We start from the raw sequence: 22,388 nt of genomic DNA, 5'->3' as shown, positions 1-22,388 counted from the left end.
GATCTTTCACCATTACTGATTTTTGGTGGTACCTTCCAGAAGCCAGTATAGTTATTTTATTGATAAGCATATTTTATTGAGTAACACTGAAAGGTTTAGGTCAACTGCATCTTCACACTGAAGCTCTCTTTTCCTTTACACAGAGCCCCCACCAGGTAGACAGGTTCTTTCTCTGGGTTTCCATAGCGTTTAGACTTAATTCTACTGTAGTGCCTGCTGTTCGGTACTGTTACTGACTTTGCTTGCTTTCCTAAGCTGGTCTTACTAGACACTGTACTTCCTGAGGCCAGGCAGAGCTGCAACTTCCTCTCTGGGTTCTCTGCAGTTTGCCTGGCAACCCATGGTGATCTATAAATGCCAGCTGAACTGAATGAGGTTTTACCTGCCCATCTGATGGGATATTTTAACACAATCCCTGTAACCACTGGGTGAAATGACAGCCTTAAGGAAGTTGCATGTAAACTGGTTTTGTAAAAAAATAAAATTACTTTTTGAAAGCTCTATGGGGAATTTTACTATTTAAAGGGAGCTTCCTTGTGGATCCTTTAGAAAATCACAAATAAACTCTTAACTTCTGTATAAAATCTTATGGTTTGGACTCAAAGATACCTTAAGGGGTATTCCACTCTAAGGTCTGTGGTCTACAGAGTGAGCCAGGTGGGCTATGTCTGGGGAAATGTCACAAAGGATGGGTATGCATATGCATGGTATCCACAGGACGGAGGAGCGGTTGTCAGAAAAAGGTGACTTCATTTTAACAAGTTCGATTTATTTAACATAAGTCATCATTATTAAGCTAAATGCTAGTGACTGCTTTCAAATTAAATTTTCCAGATGTGTGATGGAATTATGTTTTTGCAAAGAGGGTTTTTTCATTAAAAAGTATATATATACACACACACACACACACATACACTTATATAATTTTCATTTTAAAATAATTTCAGATTTACAGAATTTCAAAAAATGGTACAAAGAATTCCTGCATATCTTCACTCAGAGTCTGTAAATGTTATACACATTTACTCTATCATTTTCTCTATTTTTTTTTCTGAAACATTCAGAGTAATTTAGATAGATGCTCCTTTACCTCTAAATACTTCAGTGTTCTTCCTTAAAACAGGGACATTCTTTTCAGAGTCACAGTACAAAAACAGAATATTAACATTGATACAGTGCTGTGTCTAATTTTCCCATTGTCATACTAATAATATTCATTATAGAAAAAGAAAAAAAGGCTTTCTATACGCTTGAAAAATCTTTAAAATGAATCTGCATAACTTCTGTAATTTTAAAAACAATGAAAAAGAAAAAAAGTTATATAAATACTGCCTCAAAAGAGATTAAAAAAAAAAAGGTGGCTTTTACAAATTGCTGCATCCAGTGAGGGGAACCATCTCAGTGACTCTGTCCCTGAAGTCAAGTCCTGGCCTGGCATCCAGGAGTCAACGTCTGTGCTGCTCTCTAAGGTCAAAGAGGCCAGCAGCCCAGGCGAGGCTCCTAGTCCCACAGTCAAGGATCTGAACCCAGGCTCTCCGCAGCCATGCCCGCTGTTCTAGGACCACAAACCTGGCTAACCCCTGACAGGATGTCACTGGGAGAGAGGCAACATGACAACACAATAATGAAGGTTTCTACCTTTCCCTCCAGGAGGGGAATCTGCATCCTGAGGGGTTCTGAGACTGCAGGAGAAGCTGCTGCACAGCAGAGCTGGTCAGCCCTGGGTTTGAGCACCAGCTCTGCCCACTACTAGCTGTGTGCCTTCAGCCCAATCACTCTCTCTCCTAAGTTTGTCTACTCATCTGTGAAATGGGGTTGCTTCTAAGGAGTAACCAGGAAACACCCTCAGTATTCAACTTGCAGGCCCTTCTATTATCTCTCTATTCTGGTTTTGTGCTACCTAAAAACAGCTGGTAACTATTTATGTCCAAGACTTGGAGGATAAATTTATGGTGGTCTAATTGAAAATAGAGATTGTGCCTCATTTGGGCACAATTAACAACCGAGGGCCAAAGGATGCTGTGGGCCTTCACGAAACAGGCAGTCATGTTCCACAGCAGCTGAAATCAATGTACAACGAGTAGTCAATATATGTGCAGACAGGGAGGGACCCATCACATGAATTAACATGCTGTGGCCAGAGAAAACCAAGTCACAAGTTCATTTACTCCAAACTGTAGGGGTTGCTGTGTGCTCTGGCTGCTTCTCAGGTGGGCAACTCTGTGCAGCCGGTATTAGTGAAAGAAAGCTAGATTTTATTCATTTAATGATGGTTAATGAATATCCCAAGCAATGTTGGGTGGGTCATTCATTCATACTTTCATGGAACAAACATTTATCAAGCATCTACTACTGTCACATCAAATTTGGGGTGTATGTCTTTTTCCTATTATCCCTTATCTAGGCAGGCTGCAGTCCAGGGTCCCATGGACTTGGTTTGGGCTTGAACTGGTGGCATCAGGAGAGGAATTAATGGCCATTCTGTGATCATTCCATGGAAGTCTAGCCAACGTCCTTGGGTTCCAGATAATGACTGAGTATGGGGTCCTGGTAGGCAGGATGGAGCCCAGCCCACATCTCCCAGAGCTGTAGCTTCCATGTCTAACTCTTCTATCTGTGAGCTGCACAGTGAAAAGTGGAGATGATCATCATTTTGCCCTAAGAAGCAGATGCTTAAGATACTATGGTTCTGGCTGGTTCACCTCCAGCTTAGAGATGAGATTTCTGGGATTTCTGAGGCACTACTCTAATGATCAATTTTACAGGATGGTCCACCATTATAACTCCACGGAAGATTGCTCATGTAAATGTGAAGCTATTGCTTATTTCAGAAACATGTACCTAAAATTCCAACCAGTTAAATAAGACTGATGTCAAGCAAAACGACAGCTTTCCATAGCCACATTAGGAGCTAATCATTTCAGAAAATGTTGCCATAATTCATTTACAGAAACAGCAAGACTATTCCCCAACAAGTTATAAGGGGAATGGACTCAGTCAGACCAGAGAAATGAAGCCTCATATTAATACTTCCTAAACTTAACCGAACTCTGGAGGCACCTCGGCATAAATCTGCCTTGTAGATTATTCTGCCTCACATATTTTTATCTATTGCAAATAAAGCTGAATTCAGAATATTGCTTCAGTCATTACACCTCAGTTCCATTTATTTGAGAATCAGGACAACCATGTGAGGATTCTGTTTAACAAAGAGAAAGGCAAAAAGATTCTCCTGAGGACATGAGATTCACTGCCTTACACTGTGTAGTTCGTCTGAGTTATCAGTAGTCCTGCTGTTGGCTTCGCCCTGCTGTTGGCTGGCCCTTCTGAAGGAATAGATTTCTGAGTGTTCACTGCCTCACACAGCAATAATGACTTTTATAAAATCCTTCGGTGCTTAGGAGTACATGTGGCCTTTATGTCTTTTGAAACCTCAATTTGACACCTTCAATAAAAATGGCCAACTCTTTGCCAGTAAGGTATTTATACACCTGATTGTGAAAATGCCTTTTCACTAGTAGTAAGTACTTCAGTTTATTAGTGTTATTCATAGCAGCCAAAATTTACTGAGTGGTTACTTCTTGCCATGTAAGCTCCTGATATCACTATGATTTTTTTCCTGTTTTTCAGATGAGAGGACCGTGGAAGTAAAGTGACTTTCTTAAGGTCACAGAGCTCTTAAGTGGTGGCCTTGGGATCGAAAGCTACGTCCGCCTGATTCTGAAACACACATATCTTAACCACTATATTGACTACATTTTAGACCCTGAGCTATGTACAAGAGATGCAAAGAGGTGTGTATCCAAGCAGAGCAAAGAGACGAGTGTCTGGGGGTGCAGGTCACCTCTGGAGAAAGTGCCAAGGCAAACCAGGGTAAATGCAGTGGGAAGGGAAACCAGTTTTCTCATTGTCAGCAACCATGTCAACCCACGATGATGCCATGTACAGCAATAGAAGCTATGCAACTTAGAACGTGGTTGCAGGTGGCAAGGAGAAGTTGAAGTCCCACCAATATAATGCACTTAAGTGGTACCCACCTGTAACAACGGTGGAATACCAAGGCCCCCAAAACGAAGGGAGTTGTTGTGTCAATATGTAGGCTGCTGGTGTATTTGCCAGTAGAGATGCAGTATTGTAACGGCTGGCTCAAACATAGTGCCCCTTGCCCTTCTGGGAACTTTACCGACTTTGAAAAACCCCATGGAGGGAACTGATGATTTTGAAACCCTGGGCTGTGTTCATTCAGAGGCTGATGAGAGCCAGAGGAAGAATTACCATCCTCCCTGCGAATCTGGCTCCTAGTACCATGCATTAAGCCAACTAGTAAAAATCATTATGAAGTTTTTGCTGAAAGGGCAAGTGTAGAAAAACATGTTTCTAAACAGAATAACAGTCTTTGCCATTTTTTTCCAACTTGCATACCATCTGGAAATTCTGATTTTTTTTTTTCAAAGGGTAGAAAAGAAATGTGCTCCAGGCACAAATAAATGTTTACAGCTGAGTTATAAACCGAGAATGGTGGGGCTTAAAACAGACAGGCTGGCAATGATGGAACTCAAGCTGCAGAGACAAACAATGCTGCGGGGGACAGGCCGGCTTGCTCTGTGCACTGGGCCTTTTGCATGTGGGAAGTCCTACTTCCCACTGACCTCACTGAGCAGATGTTTAGGAAGAAGTCTTCATTTGGGTTAGTTCTAATTCTTAGAAGATAAAGGGAAAAATGGAAGCAGAATGATGGTCTATCTTGAAGGCAGCCTCTGCCTTTGGAAAATAAGAAGTGGTAGTCTGTGGAGGCTTGTTATAAGAAGTGGTAGTCTGTGGAGGCTTGTTAAATGGACCAATTAAGGGAAGCCATGATGTGTCAGTGATACGAATCTCTTATGAAGTGCCAGATACCATGTACCATGTTGTTTCAGTGTTGTCTATTTATTCCAGACATCAAGCTTACGAGGTGTGTACCATTGTACGGATGAGGAAACGGAAGCTGAGTGGGGACAGACGACCAGTTTATATTTACACAGCTGCTAAGTGCTGGAGCTGATGTTTGTACCCAGCCAGACCAAATCCAGCGTCATATTTAAAGGATTTGTCAATGTAAACTCAGCAAAAATATATTATTCTCCACTTTTGGTCAAGAAGGAAAAACTGATATATTGGGATTTTGGTCTCTCCCTCTAGTCTATAATTACAGGAAAATCCAAGGAAGTTGAAGTGGTTTGGCAAATGATATAGAGCAGTCAGCCAACTTTTTCTACAAAGGGCCATATAGTCAGGATTTTAGGTTTTGTGGGCCATCTAGTCTCTGTTGCACCTACTCAACTCCACTGTTGTAGTGCTAAAGCAGCCACAGACAAAGAATGAATATGGCTATGCTTCAGTAAAAGTTCAGTTGCAAAAACAGGCAGCTGGCCAGATTTGGTCCATGAGACATAGTTTGCTGACCCCTGATATGGAAGACATCTTGAATTAAAATGAGTGATAGGTTTTAAGAATCATCCATGAAAATCTACTTTCTTAAGATCAGTGCACAAATTAGCTACCTATGTTGTGCCCTTTAAAAGCTCTTGTTTATTTTGCCTCTGGGCCTGGCCAATCAAACTGGATTCCCTTATGTTATCTGACCAGGTCAGAACACTGTATCGAATCTTTGTTCTCAAGGCTTATCTAATTCCAGATCTACAGAGAAACTGCTCCGTGCCCTTGTAATGAAGACGTATGAGTTCATTCCTTTTAACATAGAAACGCACTTGAGTTGGTGAGTGAGTCCAGCAGGCTGCGGGCTGGCTCCCTTCTCTTGATGTGAAACCCAACCATGCAACCAGCCACGTTAAGGTTTAATCGAAAGAGAGAAAGGAGAAAAACAAATGATGAACAACAACAAATGGAAAAGGGAAGACAAAGCCCAAAGCGCACACTCTCACAACTAATTAATCAAGTGCTTTGTTTCCACTAACACATCGGAGTGTGTAGGCTGCCCTGTCTATTAGACTCCTTTCCAAATCTGCACAATGTCAACACTCCTAAAGACCAGGTAATGAAATCTCTATCGATGTGCCATCTTAGATGGAGCTCACATGCCCATGTTTTGCTTACATTTTAATTTGCTTCTGCTGGATACTTACCCAGTAATTGCTTAATAAGATTAACCTCCCTGGCAATGTGTGGTGTATCTTGATTAAAACATTAGCTGAGTGAAGGATTATCGTATACCACAAAAAAATGGAGGGGGTGTTATTTAATTAACTTATTGCCAATACATCTTGATTGTCTCTTCGAAACACTGGAAAAGTAGTCGATTGGGATTGATTCTGGTTACCTAAATGTATAGAAATGGGGAGTGATGAGAGGGGAGGTCACTGGGTAAAGAAATTAAAACCTAAGGTCACTTTCTTTAAAAGAGTTAGGTGGCTGTGAGAAAAATGAAAACCTTTCTAGTGGTTTTTTAAACCAAACTTTACAACTGAGAAAGAGATCTGAAATTTTTAGTCATAGTTTTGGTGTTTAGAAAGAAGATGTTCTAAGTTTTATTTCAACTTAAAGCAATTGTAAACTCTCACACTTTTTCATAAGAGTCCTACTGACAGAATTCATTGGACAATGGTTTGGTAATCATTTTTCTGTCTCACAACTCATTTGGAAAATATCTGAACTGGTGATGTTATACGACTTACACAACATTTTCAAAAGCATGTTGCATCTGAGGGGGAAATTTTGGTCTTTCCAAAGGCACCAAGGAAAGTGTTTTTTTCATCTTAATTTAGCGACACCATACTCTCAGCAGGGAACCTTCCATCCTGCTGGTGTGGGATGCTAAAGTGGGGTGGGATTGGAATGAAGCTTAATCACAAAGGGGAAGCTGGCTGACTTTAATTTATGGAAGTTAATGCCTATCAGTGATTCCCTTTTGTTATGGACTCTTTCAAGCATGTGTATTTAACTTCAGAATGTGTGCACACATAAGACATGTCCCTATGCCTGACAGAATATGCATATTCACTTTCAAATGTGTATCTCCATTCTTCTCAAAGAACAGGGTGTTGACTTGCAGACTAAAGAATATTTATGGATAAAATATAAGAGACCCCTAAAGTAGTGTTTCCCAATGAGCAGCACTGTTGACATTTTGGATGGGATGATTCTTCATTGTAGGGTCCTGTCCTGTATATTGTAAGATGTTTAACTGCATCTCGGCTTCTGCTTTTGGATGCCAGTTGCACCTCATGTAATTGTGACAGTCAAAAGAGTCTTCAGACACTGCCAAATGTTCTCTTAGGGACAAAAAACCCCAGATGAGAACCACTGTTGTAAGGAAACTGAAGTTGCACCTGATGTCAAGTACTGGAGCCCAACAGTTACAAGTCTGAGGCCAACACATATGGCTCTGGGCGTTTTAGTCACTAAAGGCAAAATATACTTTTCCTTTTTAGGTCTAGTTTTAGTTATCTGATAATGGAAAGTATTTGACTTCATTACCAGATAAAACCTTTTCATGCTTACTTAAAGGTAATTTAGTGTTATGATTAGGATGGATGAGTAGAATGATTCTTAAAGACTGGATAAAAAGACAAAAAAGTCACCCTTGAAACATGAGGACAGCTCTGGGAGAATAATTTAAGCAACATTAGGCTCTCAGGATGACTAGTGTATATCTATCTCTAAGGGAAGATGAATTCTGGAATCTTCTCTGTGGAAAATGACTGACCTAAGGAAAATGCCAACGTCCTGTCCAAAGACACATAGGGCACAGATCCGAGTTCAGATTTGGACCTACCTGCTTGTTTGATTCGGGGCAAGTCTCTAAAACATCTTGGGCCTTAGGTTCTCTAAGATAATTTTTCCTCTCTTTAGAGTGGTTGAAATTACACAATGCTGAGCCTGGCACACACTAGGTGCCCAATAAATTTTATTTCCTTTCTCATCTTTGAAATATCCCTGTGGGGTTTTTAAGAAATGTGGGAGCCAACTTCCTGGAAATGCTACGTGGTCAGGTGGGAAAATCTGTTTGGAGAAACCCTTGCACAGCATTGCTGGGGTTTGTGATTTCCATCCTGAATTCAGCGTACTCCACCGTGAGCCTGCACACCTAACTGTGCCCTTGGCTGCTGTTGTCTTTTAATTGCCCAGTGTCCCCACCTTCCCGGGGTTCTGCTTTCTCTCCTCCTTCTTAGCACCTTGTTAGCACCTATTTTTTTTCCCTGCAAGAATACAGTCGCCTGATTGCTTCAATAAACATTTCTATTGTCCCCTTCACTGTTCTGAGCAGAGAAGCTTTGTTCCCAAGTTGTCAAAACTCCCTTCTATTTTCCCCCAAAGCAGAACAGCTCTGAGTCTCTTTAAGCCGCGCCAGGCAGCTTCCTCCCCAGGGAGGCTGCATCTCTCCCCCCAGGGCTCGTCTAGCGGCCTGTGCTGCCTGCTGCTCTCAGCTTTCTTGATTAGACAGGACTTTCTCCCGCTGCTCTCGCTGTTGCTTCTGCCCAGGCCGTGGGATGCTTTCCAGCAGCCCCAGACCGTGCCAGTCACTGCAGATAGCACAGGTATGCACATTGCTCGGAGCGGGCACGGCGCCAGCTCCGAGTGACTCTAGCCAAACACAGCTAACAGACAGGAACAGCAAACACTTTTGAACAGGGGCACCTAGGAAAGGCAACAATTCTTTTCCCCCTTTCTTTTCCTTTTGCATAACTTCCAAGATTTGGATTAGCAAACCTGAACCAGCTGGCAGGAGCTCTGCATTCTCCTGTGACCTCAGGAGGGCGAGCAGCAGCTGCAATCTCACCTTTGCCTCCAGATGGCATTGTTGCCACATCATCGTTTCCTGGTAGGCCGGTCCTCATCCCATTGTTAAAGGTGTGTCCATCTGCCGGCTGCAGTTGCCAATTGAGTCCGAGCAGATGCATTGCTGCAGGAGAGACAAAGTAATGAAAATATGAATAGATAATTCAGCAATGCAAATGTCAAGGGGGAGGGCCAGGTGCCTCTTCCCTGCGATTGCCTTTTAAGGAAGCTGCAGTTCAAAAATGGCTTGTCCCAGGCCTGAGGGATTAGCTAAATACAGGAAGCACGTAGGTCTGGGTGATTAGGTCTCCTCTCCTGGTGTTGCTGTTTGGGACTCACGGGGAGAGGATCCTCTGGTGGGCCGGGGAGGGAGGAGAAAGCAGGGCGCAGGCCTTCCAGATGTCACCAAAGAGAGGAAACCCTCCCTTGGCATCATTATAAAAGGTGCTGCTCCACGACACGCCCAGCCTCGATGCAGTTGCTTTTAGACTGGTAGTCTGGGGCTTGGACAAGTAGTTTCCTCCCCACTACTCAAAATGTCATTCAGTTTCAGAATGAGGCAAGCCAACCAGGACTGCCTGCCGCCCGACTGCCCCTGCACTGCAGTACCCACGTGGCCAGCGGCGTCTGCAGGGGTAGCGGCCCACAGTACAACCTGCCTCTCTTAGGATTTCCAACTTTAAAAATATTTTTCAGTTTCACCCCTCTTCCTGTAAGTGGATACCTTTTGGAGCCCACTGTGGAAAAAGCCTGGGGCAGTGGTGGAATGGGGTCCTTTCCTGCAAATACTCCGATTCGGATTCCTCCTCTGTCTCACACCCACCCACCCTCCCACACGGCACCACAGCACAGAATGAGACGAGTTTGGAAGCACTGTCTTCTTTACTAAGGAAACAGGACATCTGCAGAACTCATGCTGCACCTCATGTGCACCTCAACCTCCGAACACAAACTTCCTGCTGCTCCTCGTCACTGCCTGTACCAAGCCCCCACCTGTCGTTTAATTCAGCAAACTCGATCTGCCCTCATCTCTAAAGGTTCTTGGTGAACCATTTTTACTGCAAGGAGTAAAGGCAGATCCCAAACACCTGTATTCTTTCAAAGTCTCTTTCTGAGAAATGCTTCACTTGAGAACAAACAAGGAGTTCGTTCCCCTGCATATTTCCCATCCAAACCATAACCACTCCGGGTCTGTCTGGCATCTCAACCGGACATAGGTTGACGCTGTTGCTATATTTCCAGCTGGTGGGAGAGAAAGGGCTGCTGACAGGGAAAGGTTCCGAGTATGATGCCAGGATGGGAGAAACAATTAACCACAGGAAATGCAATTAACAATGCTTAGGAAATTGTTCACACAGCAATTAATTCTGCATGCCTACCACCACTTAAAGTCAGGCTGCATTCTATTAAGGTTAAAAACCTATCTTCAAACAACAATACAGCTCAGATTGATGGCCTCAGATGAAGGTGGCAAGGCGTCCCTTTGTGTATGTCCGCTTTTTTCTCTCATACTTCTCCGTCTCAGAACCATGTTTTCTTTCTATACGTGACTCTGAAGTGCAAGGCCTGCTGCTACAAATCTTTAAGATGATAAATGCTCACAAGAATAAGTGACATTTACTGTACACCTTCCATCAAGGTAACACCTAATTTTCTTCTGCAGTTTATCCATTATACATAGGTCACTTACTTGAAGAGACCAGAACCCTATTGCCTCCAATAATGAAATATTTTCACTGTGCAGAAGTCAGGAAATGAGAACTAATCGTGGCTCCTTCAAGACGACGATAGCTTCTTATTTGTAATTACCTGGTGAAGGCAGCCAAGGAATTGGCTATTTTAAAATGTTTTTTTTTTCTTAACTGTTACTATCGGGGTATTGGAGCTTGCCGTGGGCTGGCTGCTACTGTGCTGGAGACACACTTCCTTGGAGGAGGTCTGTGTTTTCAGACAGACACCTATAGGCAGGGCTCCAGCCTAACAAACCTTTGATTTTCACATGTAAAGATGGAAACAGTGTGTCCATCAGGCAAAGAATGACAACCTCCCCAGTGCCCATCAGTATGAAAACTCTTGTCAAAATTGCTCCGATCTTACAGTGCTGAATCCTGTCACTCCAAGGTACAGACCATATTGCAACCGTCTGCTCTGGGAGAACCACAAGCAGGCGATGATACCCTGATCTTACTGCACACAAAGAGGTCATCCAAGAAAACACTCCGTTTACAAAGAGGCCTGTCCCCTCCTTTTTTGTTTTGGATCCACAGCATCTTTAAAAAAAAAGTGTTCTGCAAACAAGAAAAGTACAGATGAGGTGAGAAGGGTTAGGGTCAGAGCATCCGGGGGATCCTCCGACAACTCCCAGAAGTGAAAAGAAGAATAAGAAAGTGGGATGGAGGGGGGAAGAAAAGCCAGACCTGCTGAGCACAGGGCTCTGTGGCCCAGCAGAAGCGAGGTAACAAAAATGAAACTCAAGTTCGGGCATATTTTCTGTTGTTGAATTGAATGTTAAGGAAGTAAGTGAGAATTCTGTCAGGGGTGTAACCACCTTCTTTTGTTTTTTGGGAGGGAGTCTGAAATACGCTTTTGTTTGTACTTTTTTTTTTTTTTCTTGATCAGCTATCCCTTCTCTCCTACTTGAGTAAGAAAATGAGAATATCTTTCTGGCCTGTGGGGAGGGACTAAAGTGTCCTTAGGATAAAGACCCAGGGGAGCTGTGCAGTAAATGAGTTTCCTGACTAATGAGAACTCTGTTTCTTATTCTGCTACTGATTTACTCTAAGGCTGGGGCTGAGAAATCAGTCTCCCAGTCAATCTCTCCCTTTACATTTTATAAGGTTTTCCTTCACAGGCAGAATAATGGCTGCTTAGGGCCAGAAAGAGGTTAAGCATCTGCATCCCCCCAAAGATTTAGAACAGTGTTTTGAATATAGAAGGCACTTCATGAATGTTTATTGGAATAGATAATGACACAAGGGGGCAGATATGAGGGGTTGGATTGTAGGACATTATACTGTTCTAAATAAAAAATACACAATACAGAGGTGTGAAGGATGGGGTACAATAGGGCTGGCAGCAATATTCATTAGCGGCAGAGAAACTATTTTGATTATTAGTATGTTGATACCTGCTGCCAGCCCTTTGAACCCCTTCTTGGCCAGCACTGCCACAGACATTCTACAGAAGCGGGCTTCATCAAGACTCACAGTTTACTGTTGAGGTAGGTACTATCATAACCCCCATTTCACAGATGAAGACACTGTTGACTGTGAAGTCTGAGCACAGGGGGATTTCAGAATAGGAGGAGGATTACAGTGGCAGGTGGTTATCTGCTGCATATTTCATTGTGATCTGGTTGCAAAAGAATCTGAGCAAACCTTGTCTCTTTCTGAAACTCATGATCACTCACTGCGGTTGATGAATGAGCATTTTCTGTATTCATCACCCCTTCCTGAGGAGGGTTGTATTTTCTCGCCTTGCTGAATTCAGATGTGGCCACGTGACTTGGTAGTACACACTTTGTGTAATATTTTCCCTCTGCTGTGCAGTCAGCCTGGGTCTGAGTGAAGAGCCAGGGATGACTAGTGATGAAATACAGGATGAGGGAAGAAATACACTGTTACTGTGGTTAGCCGCTGAGAGCTTGGGGTTCTTTGTTACAGCAGAATGCCCGAGACTATCTTGAACGATACACTCATTTATAAGGAAAGAAGGAAATCCTACTTTTATATAATAGGTCTCTGCTCATTCCTCGAAGTTATTTGTTGAGTCGAGATCCTTTCTGAAAGCCAGTCAGGAAGAGTTGGGACACAATTAGGGCTACTACATTTGTTTCTATGAGCAGCAAAAAATAGCTCTTTAAACATTATGTCATACTATCTCCCGTTGTGATCCAATGTCTGAATCAGACTTAGAAAGCTGAGAAGCCTCAGAATAGCCAGAGATACTGCTTCTTAATCTCAAGAGTGTGGATGAACACTGGCCTCATCCACATACATTTTACCTAACAAGACCTCTGGATGCCATGGGGTGTCCCCCTTACCCACTGCCCATGAATGCCACAGCAGCTCATCCCAAAAGGTCCTGTTCAGACCACCTTAGGGTCAGAAGTGAAATGAGTTTGGGAGGCCCTCTCCCTAATGTTACTCACCCCCACTGACAGCCAAAATGCACAATTTATCATGATCTGACAGGTTCTGCCCCAGAGAAAGCCTCAGAGAGAACAATGGGGCTCCACGGGTCAGCAAGGAAGGAGCAGGGCAAGGCTCCGAGTGGGAGCTCGTGTGATCCAGGTGGCAGCTGGGAAAGCAGCCGCTGAGAACACAAGAGGCAGCCCAACTCGGAAAGTATCCCTCTGGCTAATGGGAGGCAACTTCCATGAAGTGCTGAAAGTGAACCAAGGCAGGATGGACAGACCACACACAGATCCCAGATTTCAGCAAGAATAATAAATACACCTACTTGGAGTTAGCGTGATTTTTTTCTTACTGAAGTCATTTTTTTTTTTTTTTTTTGGCCAGAGGGGCGCTAACAGAAACACTCAGAGGGAGCCGAAGCAAAAGTAAGGGAGTGGGGTTGGCTGCAGGTGACAGAATTCTCCAGAAACCACAAGGATGGGAGATTATGGGCCTTGAAAAGTAGCAGCCTGGAATGGGAGTTGTCTGAAATAGTAATTAGGGTACGTGTGGGCCCGGCTGGGTGCCTCTTAGTACCTTCCATGTTCATTGGCTGGCGGAGGATCAACCTGACAAGAGAGTCAATCAATATGTCAGCAATGCTTCCCAGAGAGCTGCTCAGTCCCTGCTTGTCAAAGAAGGCAAACATGGGGGCCACGGATACTCTGTTTGCTGAGCAGGCCCCCAGGAGCAGGGGGTATCTTTAAAATCAGGCATGTCGATATATAACCGGAGGAAGAGATTGGGCTTTCCCTTTGAAAATGGAAGACTTTAGGCTAAGCAGAGCTTAGGGAGTGGAAGGAGGGAGCCACGCCTGCCAGGACTTACAGACGATGGCAGAGCTCCTTCAGAGAAGGGCTGGAGGATGAGGGGGATGGTCAGGGCTGGGTCTCCCTGCCAATTTAGTCAACACTGCCAGGGCTCCTTGGGGAACAGAGCCAATTCCAGAAGTGCTACTGTGGAGAGGAGAGCACCGCAGTGGAACAATCAAGGCTCAAATGCACAAATGCTAACTCTGAACTTGCACAGGCATCTGCAGAGGTGCTTTCGCAAGTAGTGAAAATTAACCCGTGCGAATGAACCTGCTCACTGATGATGCTGACAACATTTATTGCAGCATTGTGCCAGGTATTTGGCTAATTATGTTAACTGCACTACTAATTCATTATTTATCTTCCAGCAAATATTTATTGAGCACCTACAGTGCATCTAGTGTGTCCTGGGCACCAAGAATAAAGAAGTTAACAAAACAAGTTTCTTGCTCTCACAGAACTTACATTCTAGTGGGAGACATAAACTAAACACATAAGTGAAAAGTACAGTGTGCATAGGGTAGGGAATGCCAGGGCATGGCGGATGGGGAGTTGACAGTGTTTTGTTTAAATGTAGATGGGTCAAAGATGGGTCTGTGATAAGTAATTTCAGCCAAGACCTAAAGTGAGAAAGCAATTTATGGTGACATCTGGGGAAGAGCAGTTGAGGCTGGATTGGAGTTCAGGGGAAAGGAGAGTGTGGGATGACAGGGAAGGTGGGGTCTGGGAGGGTGGTGCCCTTGGAGCCCTTTGCCCTCTGTTTGGGTGAGATGGGATGACACTGGATGATTCTAAAGAATGAAGGCTCATTTATTTCCATTCTCATCCTGTTACGTGGTGATATGGCCTACATTTTCTAGATAAGGACACTGAGACCTAGGAAGGCTATGTGACTTACCCAAGATCACACAGCCCATAAATGTGAAGCCTGTGAGTTAGCCAAACTGTAACTGCACAGTCACAGCTCCCAACTGCCATGCTCCCCTGTTACTGACTCACTCGAATCCCCCCTGGAGGCTGTTAGGCCCTCTGTATTTTCTAAGTGAACTACTGTTTAGCCAAGATGGGACAGGGAAGGCAGGCTACAGCATTACTTACTAAATATTGTCACGGCTCACTCAGGAATAGACACCTCCCTTTGTAAGCAGTCATTAGTCCTCTATAAATATGTCCATGGTCAGCAGCCAGCTTGCTATTTAGCTTAATGATAGGAATCACTATTGTCAATAGAAAATAAATGTTTGGCAACCTCAATTTACAGTCCAGCTGGCTAACAATCAATATGTTTGGTGACTTTTTCCTTGGTCAGTTTGCTTATCATCCTTTGGGGATGCAGGAGAGTACAGTGCTTCTTCCTCAAAGAGGAGGGGGCCTTCTGCAATGGATTAATGGTACCTTTTTGGGAATACTGTCAGTGCCAAAATTACCTTCTACCTAAAAGAAGAGATGCAAGAAAAACCCACAAGGAATAACATTCTCAGAAATGCCTTAAGTCTTAAAGGAGTTTAAAAAATTTAAATCTTAAAGGAGTTAACAAAAAGTCCCTTTCAAACCGCCTTGGTGAAGTGATTTCTCTTATATCCCCCCACCACTGTATTGCAATACAATGAATGGAATGAATTTTCAAAGCACTGCAGGGAAGTTATGCCCACAAATCCTTTTACTAGTAACAGGATTTGTGCACCTATCTCTCAAGAATGCTCTGAAAACTTACTTTTCTGTATCCATCCAACTTCCAGTTTGCAGCTTCCAAAATGGTTGCAAAGCTTATGGCACAGGAATTACACAGAAGAGGAAAGATGAGTTGTAGATATGATATCAGAATCCTGGCCAGACTGCTGGAAATAAGAGGGGGCTTTGGAAAAATGCACCTGCATTCACACCTCTTCTTGTACTCTTGTATCTTCCAGCCATGGTGCTAAAATGGTCATCAGCAAGGGATCTGTCTGTGCCTTCCTAATTCTAGTCCCCTGCAAAAGCAGAGAGGCTTTTTGTCCCCTCCTGTATCTCTGCCATGAGAACAAGGTGACAGTTGCATGAGGCAGCTCCAGGACCAGGGAGCAGTGTGTTCTCAAGACAAGAAGAATCCACATGGAGGGACCAATGCATTAATCTATTCTCATGACAGGTTCAGGATGGTACAGCAAGTGGGATGTGGGATGAGATTAATCAATTCTTGTGTTTGGAGGAAACAAACAGGGCTCTTTGCAGCTTCAGGATGTTACCTGGCCAAGCTAGTGTCATCCCTACTCCTGTAGTCCCCTCACACCCACTGCTGCAGCAGACGCACTGCAGGTGGTGACTGTGGACACTGTGGGTGTGTGGTGTCTGGTATGCTCAGGTGACCTCTAACAAGGCCCCCTTGTTCTGAGCATCACTAGGCAGATCAATACGCAAGACAGACACATGTGCTCACAGCCGCTTTCTTCGCCTTGTGTGGGGTCCCCAGGAATGTGCCCTGGAGGACTGGTGAGGCTGGCCAGGTGTCCCATTGTCCTCTGAGCCAGCTCATCCTTGGACAGATAAACACACACTGCACAGGGTATCATTTCCCATCCCAGACAACCCCATTCCTGCTGCTATTTTTCCCAGGAAAGAAATAAAATAAAAGCCTTTCTTCCTCCAAGAAAGGACCCATGTGATCAAAATACCTTTAGAGAATGATAATATTGGTAGGTTTATTCAGCAAATAAATCACAGTCTGGGATTTAGAGCTTTTGTGATGGCAAAACATATCCCTGCAATGCACACACATACCCCTAAATGCATCTTTCTTCCCCATCTCCCTTCCTGGAAGCTTATCATTCAGTGTTGACAACCCAAACAAGATTTGTCTTTCTTTAAAGAACAGCAGCCCTGCTAAAGGGGGGCTGGTCCACAAGACCACCTGCTACAAAGGAGAGGCGACACAGGCTGCAGGCGGCAGGCGGCCACCAGAATCCTAGGAAGCAGACATTATGAATGTTTTAGAGGAGAAGATGTCATATCGATTGGTAGATGTGCAATGTGCGCTGGAACAAAGAGAGAGAACTCTCCCATGGAAAATAGCCTTCTGGGAGAGACTGGTGAGAGGGGTCAGCGAGGTGGCTCGTAGGGGGCTGGCCTTACTCCGATCCTAGGCTATGTTTCTTCCATTGGCTGAAGCTATGGAGACAAAGAGAATCTGAACCCATTTCCCCTTTGGAGTCCCAGCAAACCCCCAATAAGCTGTTTCCAGTGAGCCCTCTGATTGGAACAGGAGGCAAAGTGGGAGGCAGGATTACAAATGGGTAAAGGAGGAACCATCCCCCTTATCCTGGGTCCCTGACATATAACAGATTCATTCCCATCATGGTTCAAGTCCCTATATTCCTACTCATAAGCAGATGATCTTATGTAAACTAACCTACTTCTCTAAGCTTCACTCTACTTAGCTAGAATAAAACGCAAGCATTTTTGTAAAGTACTGACTCGGTGTCAAACATTGTGTTAAGAACTTCATATGCATTACCTTATTTACCCTTTATAATAAAACTGGAGGAAGGCACTAATATTGTTTCCATTTTACAGATGAGAGAACAGAGGCAGAAAGGTGTTGGGAAATATGTCCAGACTGAAATGCCAGGTAGGTGAGGCAGTTGCTTAAATAACCACACATGCACTTTCAGCCACTATGATTATATCTCTGGGGAGAGGGATGATCAAACCCCCCCTCATACGGTACTATGGGTATAAAGGAGTCAGGGTTCGAGGAGTATCAGACGAGGTACTCAAGAAATGTGTTTTACTTCCTGCTGTGTTGTGGGTCATTTTGTTATTACAACAGTGGCAGTCGTGGCTAACTGTTATTGAGCTCTTAGTCTGTGCCACACGTCAGCTTTATGAGGTGTGTATATTATTTTCCCATTTTGCTGATGAAGACATTGAGGCTCAGAGAGTGGAAGTGACATACAGCTGGCAAGCGGAAGTGTGATGTGAAGCCAGGCTGTGTGACACCTAGCACCTGAGGACTGCACATCCTAGTTCATAGCAGGACAACTGTCAGCTCAGCTCAACGCACCAGCGAAGACAGAGGATGTTCGTTCATCTAGGTATTTTCCACCCATTTGCCTGAATCCCCTTCCAGAGAACCTTTCTGGCTTCCTTTTCTGTAGTACAGCAGAATGGCAGAGCTGCGGTCAAGACGGGCTCAAAGGTTATCTGGTCCAGATCCTTGCTGTCTAGGTGGTGACCTTGAGTCTTACTCAGATCAAACAACTTGACCAAGGTCATGACAACCAATTCCTGGCTAAACCAGTAAATGAACAGTGGTCTCTTGACACTTTGGTGCTCTCTCTACTGTCCTCTTCCATCTCTTTAAAGAAAGACAGAATTCTGAAGCCTATGTGCAAGAAATGCCATATTAAAGAGAAAATGAGGGAGCTACCCAGAAACCTCCTTTTTTCATTCATTTAAGATTTGCGTTATTTGCAAGGTAGGGCATAAGCAAAAATAACTTGTTGATAAAAGAGTTAATGAAAAGGGATCCTTTCTGATCTTAAATTCACTAGATTGGGTCCTATGAAAAATCACTTCTGCAGAAGTTCATTTGCAACTTGAATCTAAAATCACCATTTTTCTATTTCTACCTGATCCAAGGATGCCATGGTTGATATAGATATGTTCTCTCCTGCAATGTGAACTTGGTAATTTTTCAGGAGTGAGAAACGAGTTGATGAAATAAGAATGTTGAACAAATCCTGTATGTAATTCTCATGTCAATTGGTCATTTATTCAGCAAAGCCAAATTGGGCACATGGGGATGCTGCCAGTGTTCTTTTCAATTTTTAATTTTTGACATGGTTTGCTCAAGGATTATTCTTAAACTCAGAAATAAAAAGTCTTATATTAGCAAATTGGGCTCGATCTTTCTCTTAAATGGTTTTTAGTTAAGTGGATTCTACATGCTTAACCTGAAATGTTTTAAACTTGATTCTGGTAGGGCAATTTTTTTTAAGGCGATGTTTCTTTCCATCTCTCAGAAATTGGCCATGTAGTGGGAAATGAGAATCCCAGAAATAAGAGAGTCCTGGTCCTCTGATATGCTAACTATCAACATGGTCAACTTCTTCCTGGGGGAAAGTGAATCTGGAAAAAAATAAAAAGGTCTACCTTTTTTGTGGAATACAGGCCACCCATACCCACGAAAAAACCCTACATTTTCATCTGCAATTAGATAAATGACACAATTCGACTTCTTTTGAGTTTGAGAAAATTTACTTAATAGAGCTAATTTCAGGGGTTTTATGCGACATTCAAGTCCCACACACTTTTCTCCTGCTAAAGGTACACATTTTTCTCAACAGGTAGCACCGCTGTAACTGCTGTGGCATTTTTGGCTTATATAAAGCATTGCAGTGGCAGCAGAAAGACATGTGACATGCTTCATCATTAACCAGCCCCCTTCCCTTGGCTTGTCCTTCCTTGCCACCCCCCATAACTCCAGGGAAGATCCCTATTAAGGTGTAATCCAATTCACCTCCCAGTGGGGTGTGACATCTCCTCTACCAGCCCAGGAATAAGGTTCTGCTGGACCTGAATGCGCAGGGCTCCAGAAAGATGAGCATGTTTGCAGAGATCCCCAGATTGCTTTCATTACTCAGCTCTTTTAAACTCTACTTTCTGAATGTGTCCCCTACTGGTCTTAATCCAATTTCATTTCATCATTAATTGAATATAAGACACTAGTGAGGTAAGGATTTTTATTATCCCTATTTTATAAAGAAACTGAGCCTTGTTGCTGATAGCTGACATGCTCAAAGTCAAGGATAGCGGGGTGTTTTGTTTTTTGTTTTTAATTTTGTTCCCTCTGGCAATTCTACCAAGTTCCCATAGTTAGAGGACTATACCTCAGGGACACCTGTGTCCTACTGTGGCCTCAGGAACTGCCTCCACACCAGTGTCCTCAGGCCCTCTAAGCTTTGCTCAGATATGTCAGAAAGAATTGTCCCAGGTAACCACATTCAGGTCTCTCCTCTGAACATCTGTAGTTTTCTATGCTGAATGTCATTTGCATTCTGCTTCTCATCCAACAGTAACACAAGCCACATATGCAGTTCAAAATTTTCTAGTTAACCACATGAAATAAGTAAAAAAACAAATTTAATAATATTTTAAATTCCAATATATCTAAAATATTATCAGCTCAATATGTATTCAACACAAAAATCATGAATGAGATATTTTACCTTTTTTTTTTTGCAGTAAGTATGTAATTTGTATTTTGTGCTTAGAGAGTATCTCAATACAGATGCCAAGTTTTCAATGGTTAAAGTGAAATGTGGTCCTCCCCAAACAAGAAAATTGCATTAAACAGAAAAACATTTTCTATTGCTTCATTTTAAAAATTTAAATTAATTACAATTAAATGAGTTGACAGGTTTGGCTCTTCAGTTGCACTTGCCAAGTTTCCAGTGCTCAGTAGCCACATGTGGCTGTAGGACACAGTAGCTCTATGCCACTCTGGCTTAGTAGGGTTCTTCTAAGCTGATTTTCCCCTCCAGGCTCCCAGGATATTCTGTACCCATCCCACAACCTTTACAATAGTTATGACTTTATATGGCCATTGCTTACTCACTGATCATCCTCCCCCCCACCCGCCGTCTGCAAACTCTGAGCCATGCGCACCTCAAGGAACAAAATTGCATCTTCACCCCTCTTTTCTGAATTTGCTCCAGAAATTCCCATCACATTTAGAACACAGCAGTGTTCAAGAAATATTTGCTGAGTGAAAGAATGACTTGAAGGCTTGTGTTTAAAAAAATGCGATTCATTGAGATCTTCCCGTGTGCCAGGCTAAGAATAATTATGGTAAGAGCAATAAACAATACCTACCAAATTCTTACTTCGCCAGGCTCTGAATTACTACCTACTTTTAAGGCATTTCTCATTTGATCATCTCCTCCACCCTGTCCCGCCCCAGATAGAGATTAAATAACTTGCCTACTTGCACACAGCTGCTAAATACTGGAGCCAGGAATACGCAGATATATCTTAAACTCGCGGCTAGTGCTTCCCTCACCTTAGTTATCAATGACCATGTTGGTGATTTTTGCTTAATCTAAGCTCCACTTGTGTTACGACTTTAACCCCATTTTAAAATCAAGTCCCCTTTAAAAAATTAATCCATTTAGCCTTATTGCAAAATCACTATCTGTGAAATGAAATGCAGATGTATTAGTTATAAGGTTTTGTGATACAATAAAATAAACATATAGCTATTGAAATAAGGAAATTTGCCCGCACATCACACAAGGTCATATGGTGTGCGTGCATTTCATACGGTGTATGAAAATATTACCCCTGCTAGGTCATGTCTAACTTAGAATATTTGTCTTCCTGTTCCCATAGATGCACCATTATTTCTGTGTTTTCCCTGAACTTGCCAGTGGTCCAAGAAAGGAAAACACCAGCAGTAGAGGAACAGGCTGGAAGGAACGCTCCCTATGCCTGTCTTGTATTTCTAGTTGCGCCTGTCTTATATTTCTAGTTGTGTAAAAGCAAAACACAATGTGCAAACCACAAGACCTATCATCCCACCCCCTCCACCTTGTGTATTTTTCTTCACTTCGTCGGGGCCAGAGGACAAAGCCTGCTTCGGGGAGGCTGCATCCATTGGTGTCAGTCTTTTCTGCCTCATGCCAGGGTGATGCCAAGAGAGTCTGGAATCTATTAGAATACAAGAGCCCTTATCCTTTCTGCCCCGTCCGCCCAGCCCTGGGAGGGAGGGGTCCCAGAGTCCAGACCACCATAGATGTGTTGGTATTTCTAATTGATTTATAAATTCACCAGCAATCATTGAGTACCTACTCTTCCCTATATATTGAAAACCCTCAATCCAATTTTTAATAAGAATAATATCTAACACTAATGTAGTGCTCACTGTATGGTAGACACTAAGAACTTTCAATATTCAGACATGAAATTGCCACCTTTTATAGATCAAATATAGAATATCAGTAATTTTACATGGTCCAACCTACATATATTAATCACTTCCTAGAGACAGATACTTTTTTATACCCATTTATAGTCGGACACATAATGGGAGAGACCAGGTGATCTGCCCAAGGTCATTCTGTCAGTAGTGGTAGAAGCGGGCTTTGAACTTGGGAACTCTGGTTTAAAGCTCTTAACTGAAATCCTTCCTGCCTGTCAAAGTAAAAGTGCCGACAAAAGAGTGCTGTCTTCTGCCTAAAGGCTGGACTCTGCATTTCAGGTGCATTGTAGCTAAAATATACTTTTGTGAAACAAAAGATCACGGTTAGAGTAGCTGTGGAATCAGGCAGACCTGGCTTCAAATCTAGATCCTGACGCTGAAACTTGTGAGGCTCTGGGGAGGTTTTGCCTTTTCAGTTTTTGAACTCTCTGATACTCGGTTTCCTTATCTGCAAAATGCTCCCAACCTTGTGGGGTGGGGGTGGGGGTGGGGAATTGTCACATTAAATGAAACAAAGCACACAAAGCTTGACACAGAGTTATGACCTCAACAAACAGCAGTGTTGTGTGGATGGTCACATATAACATTTTCTGCCTGGAGAAAATTATCTTTCAGATTTCAAAAAGCTAGGTTATAAGCAAGTCCTAATTCAGAGACAACCTGCTCTGA

The 22,388-nt window shown here is 43.1% G+C and overlaps 1 protein-coding gene across 12 annotated transcripts in view; it reads right to left on the bottom strand.

Annotated features, from left to right (window-relative positions):
* The window catches only part of TENM2 (teneurin transmembrane protein 2), a 1,165,071-nt gene that overhangs the window by 196,667 nt on the left and 946,016 nt on the right, over window positions 1–22,388 (bottom strand). For all 12 annotated transcript variants that reach the window (XM_057491503.1, XM_036884772.2, XM_036884776.2 and 9 more), the window contains one exon: window positions 8,777–8,899. In XM_057491503.1, the coding sequence (XP_057347486.1) occupies window positions 8,777–8,899 (123 nt within the window). The remainder of the gene's footprint in view (window positions 1–8,776; window positions 8,900–22,388) is intronic.

This window comes from Manis pentadactyla, chromosome 2 (genome assembly GCF_030020395.1).
Source record: "Manis pentadactyla isolate mManPen7 chromosome 2, mManPen7.hap1, whole genome shotgun sequence".
Taxonomy (NCBI): domain Eukaryota; kingdom Metazoa; phylum Chordata; class Mammalia; order Pholidota; family Manidae; genus Manis; species Manis pentadactyla.
Note: the sequence above shows the minus strand (reverse complement) of the source record. Positions and strands in the feature narration are given on the sequence as shown.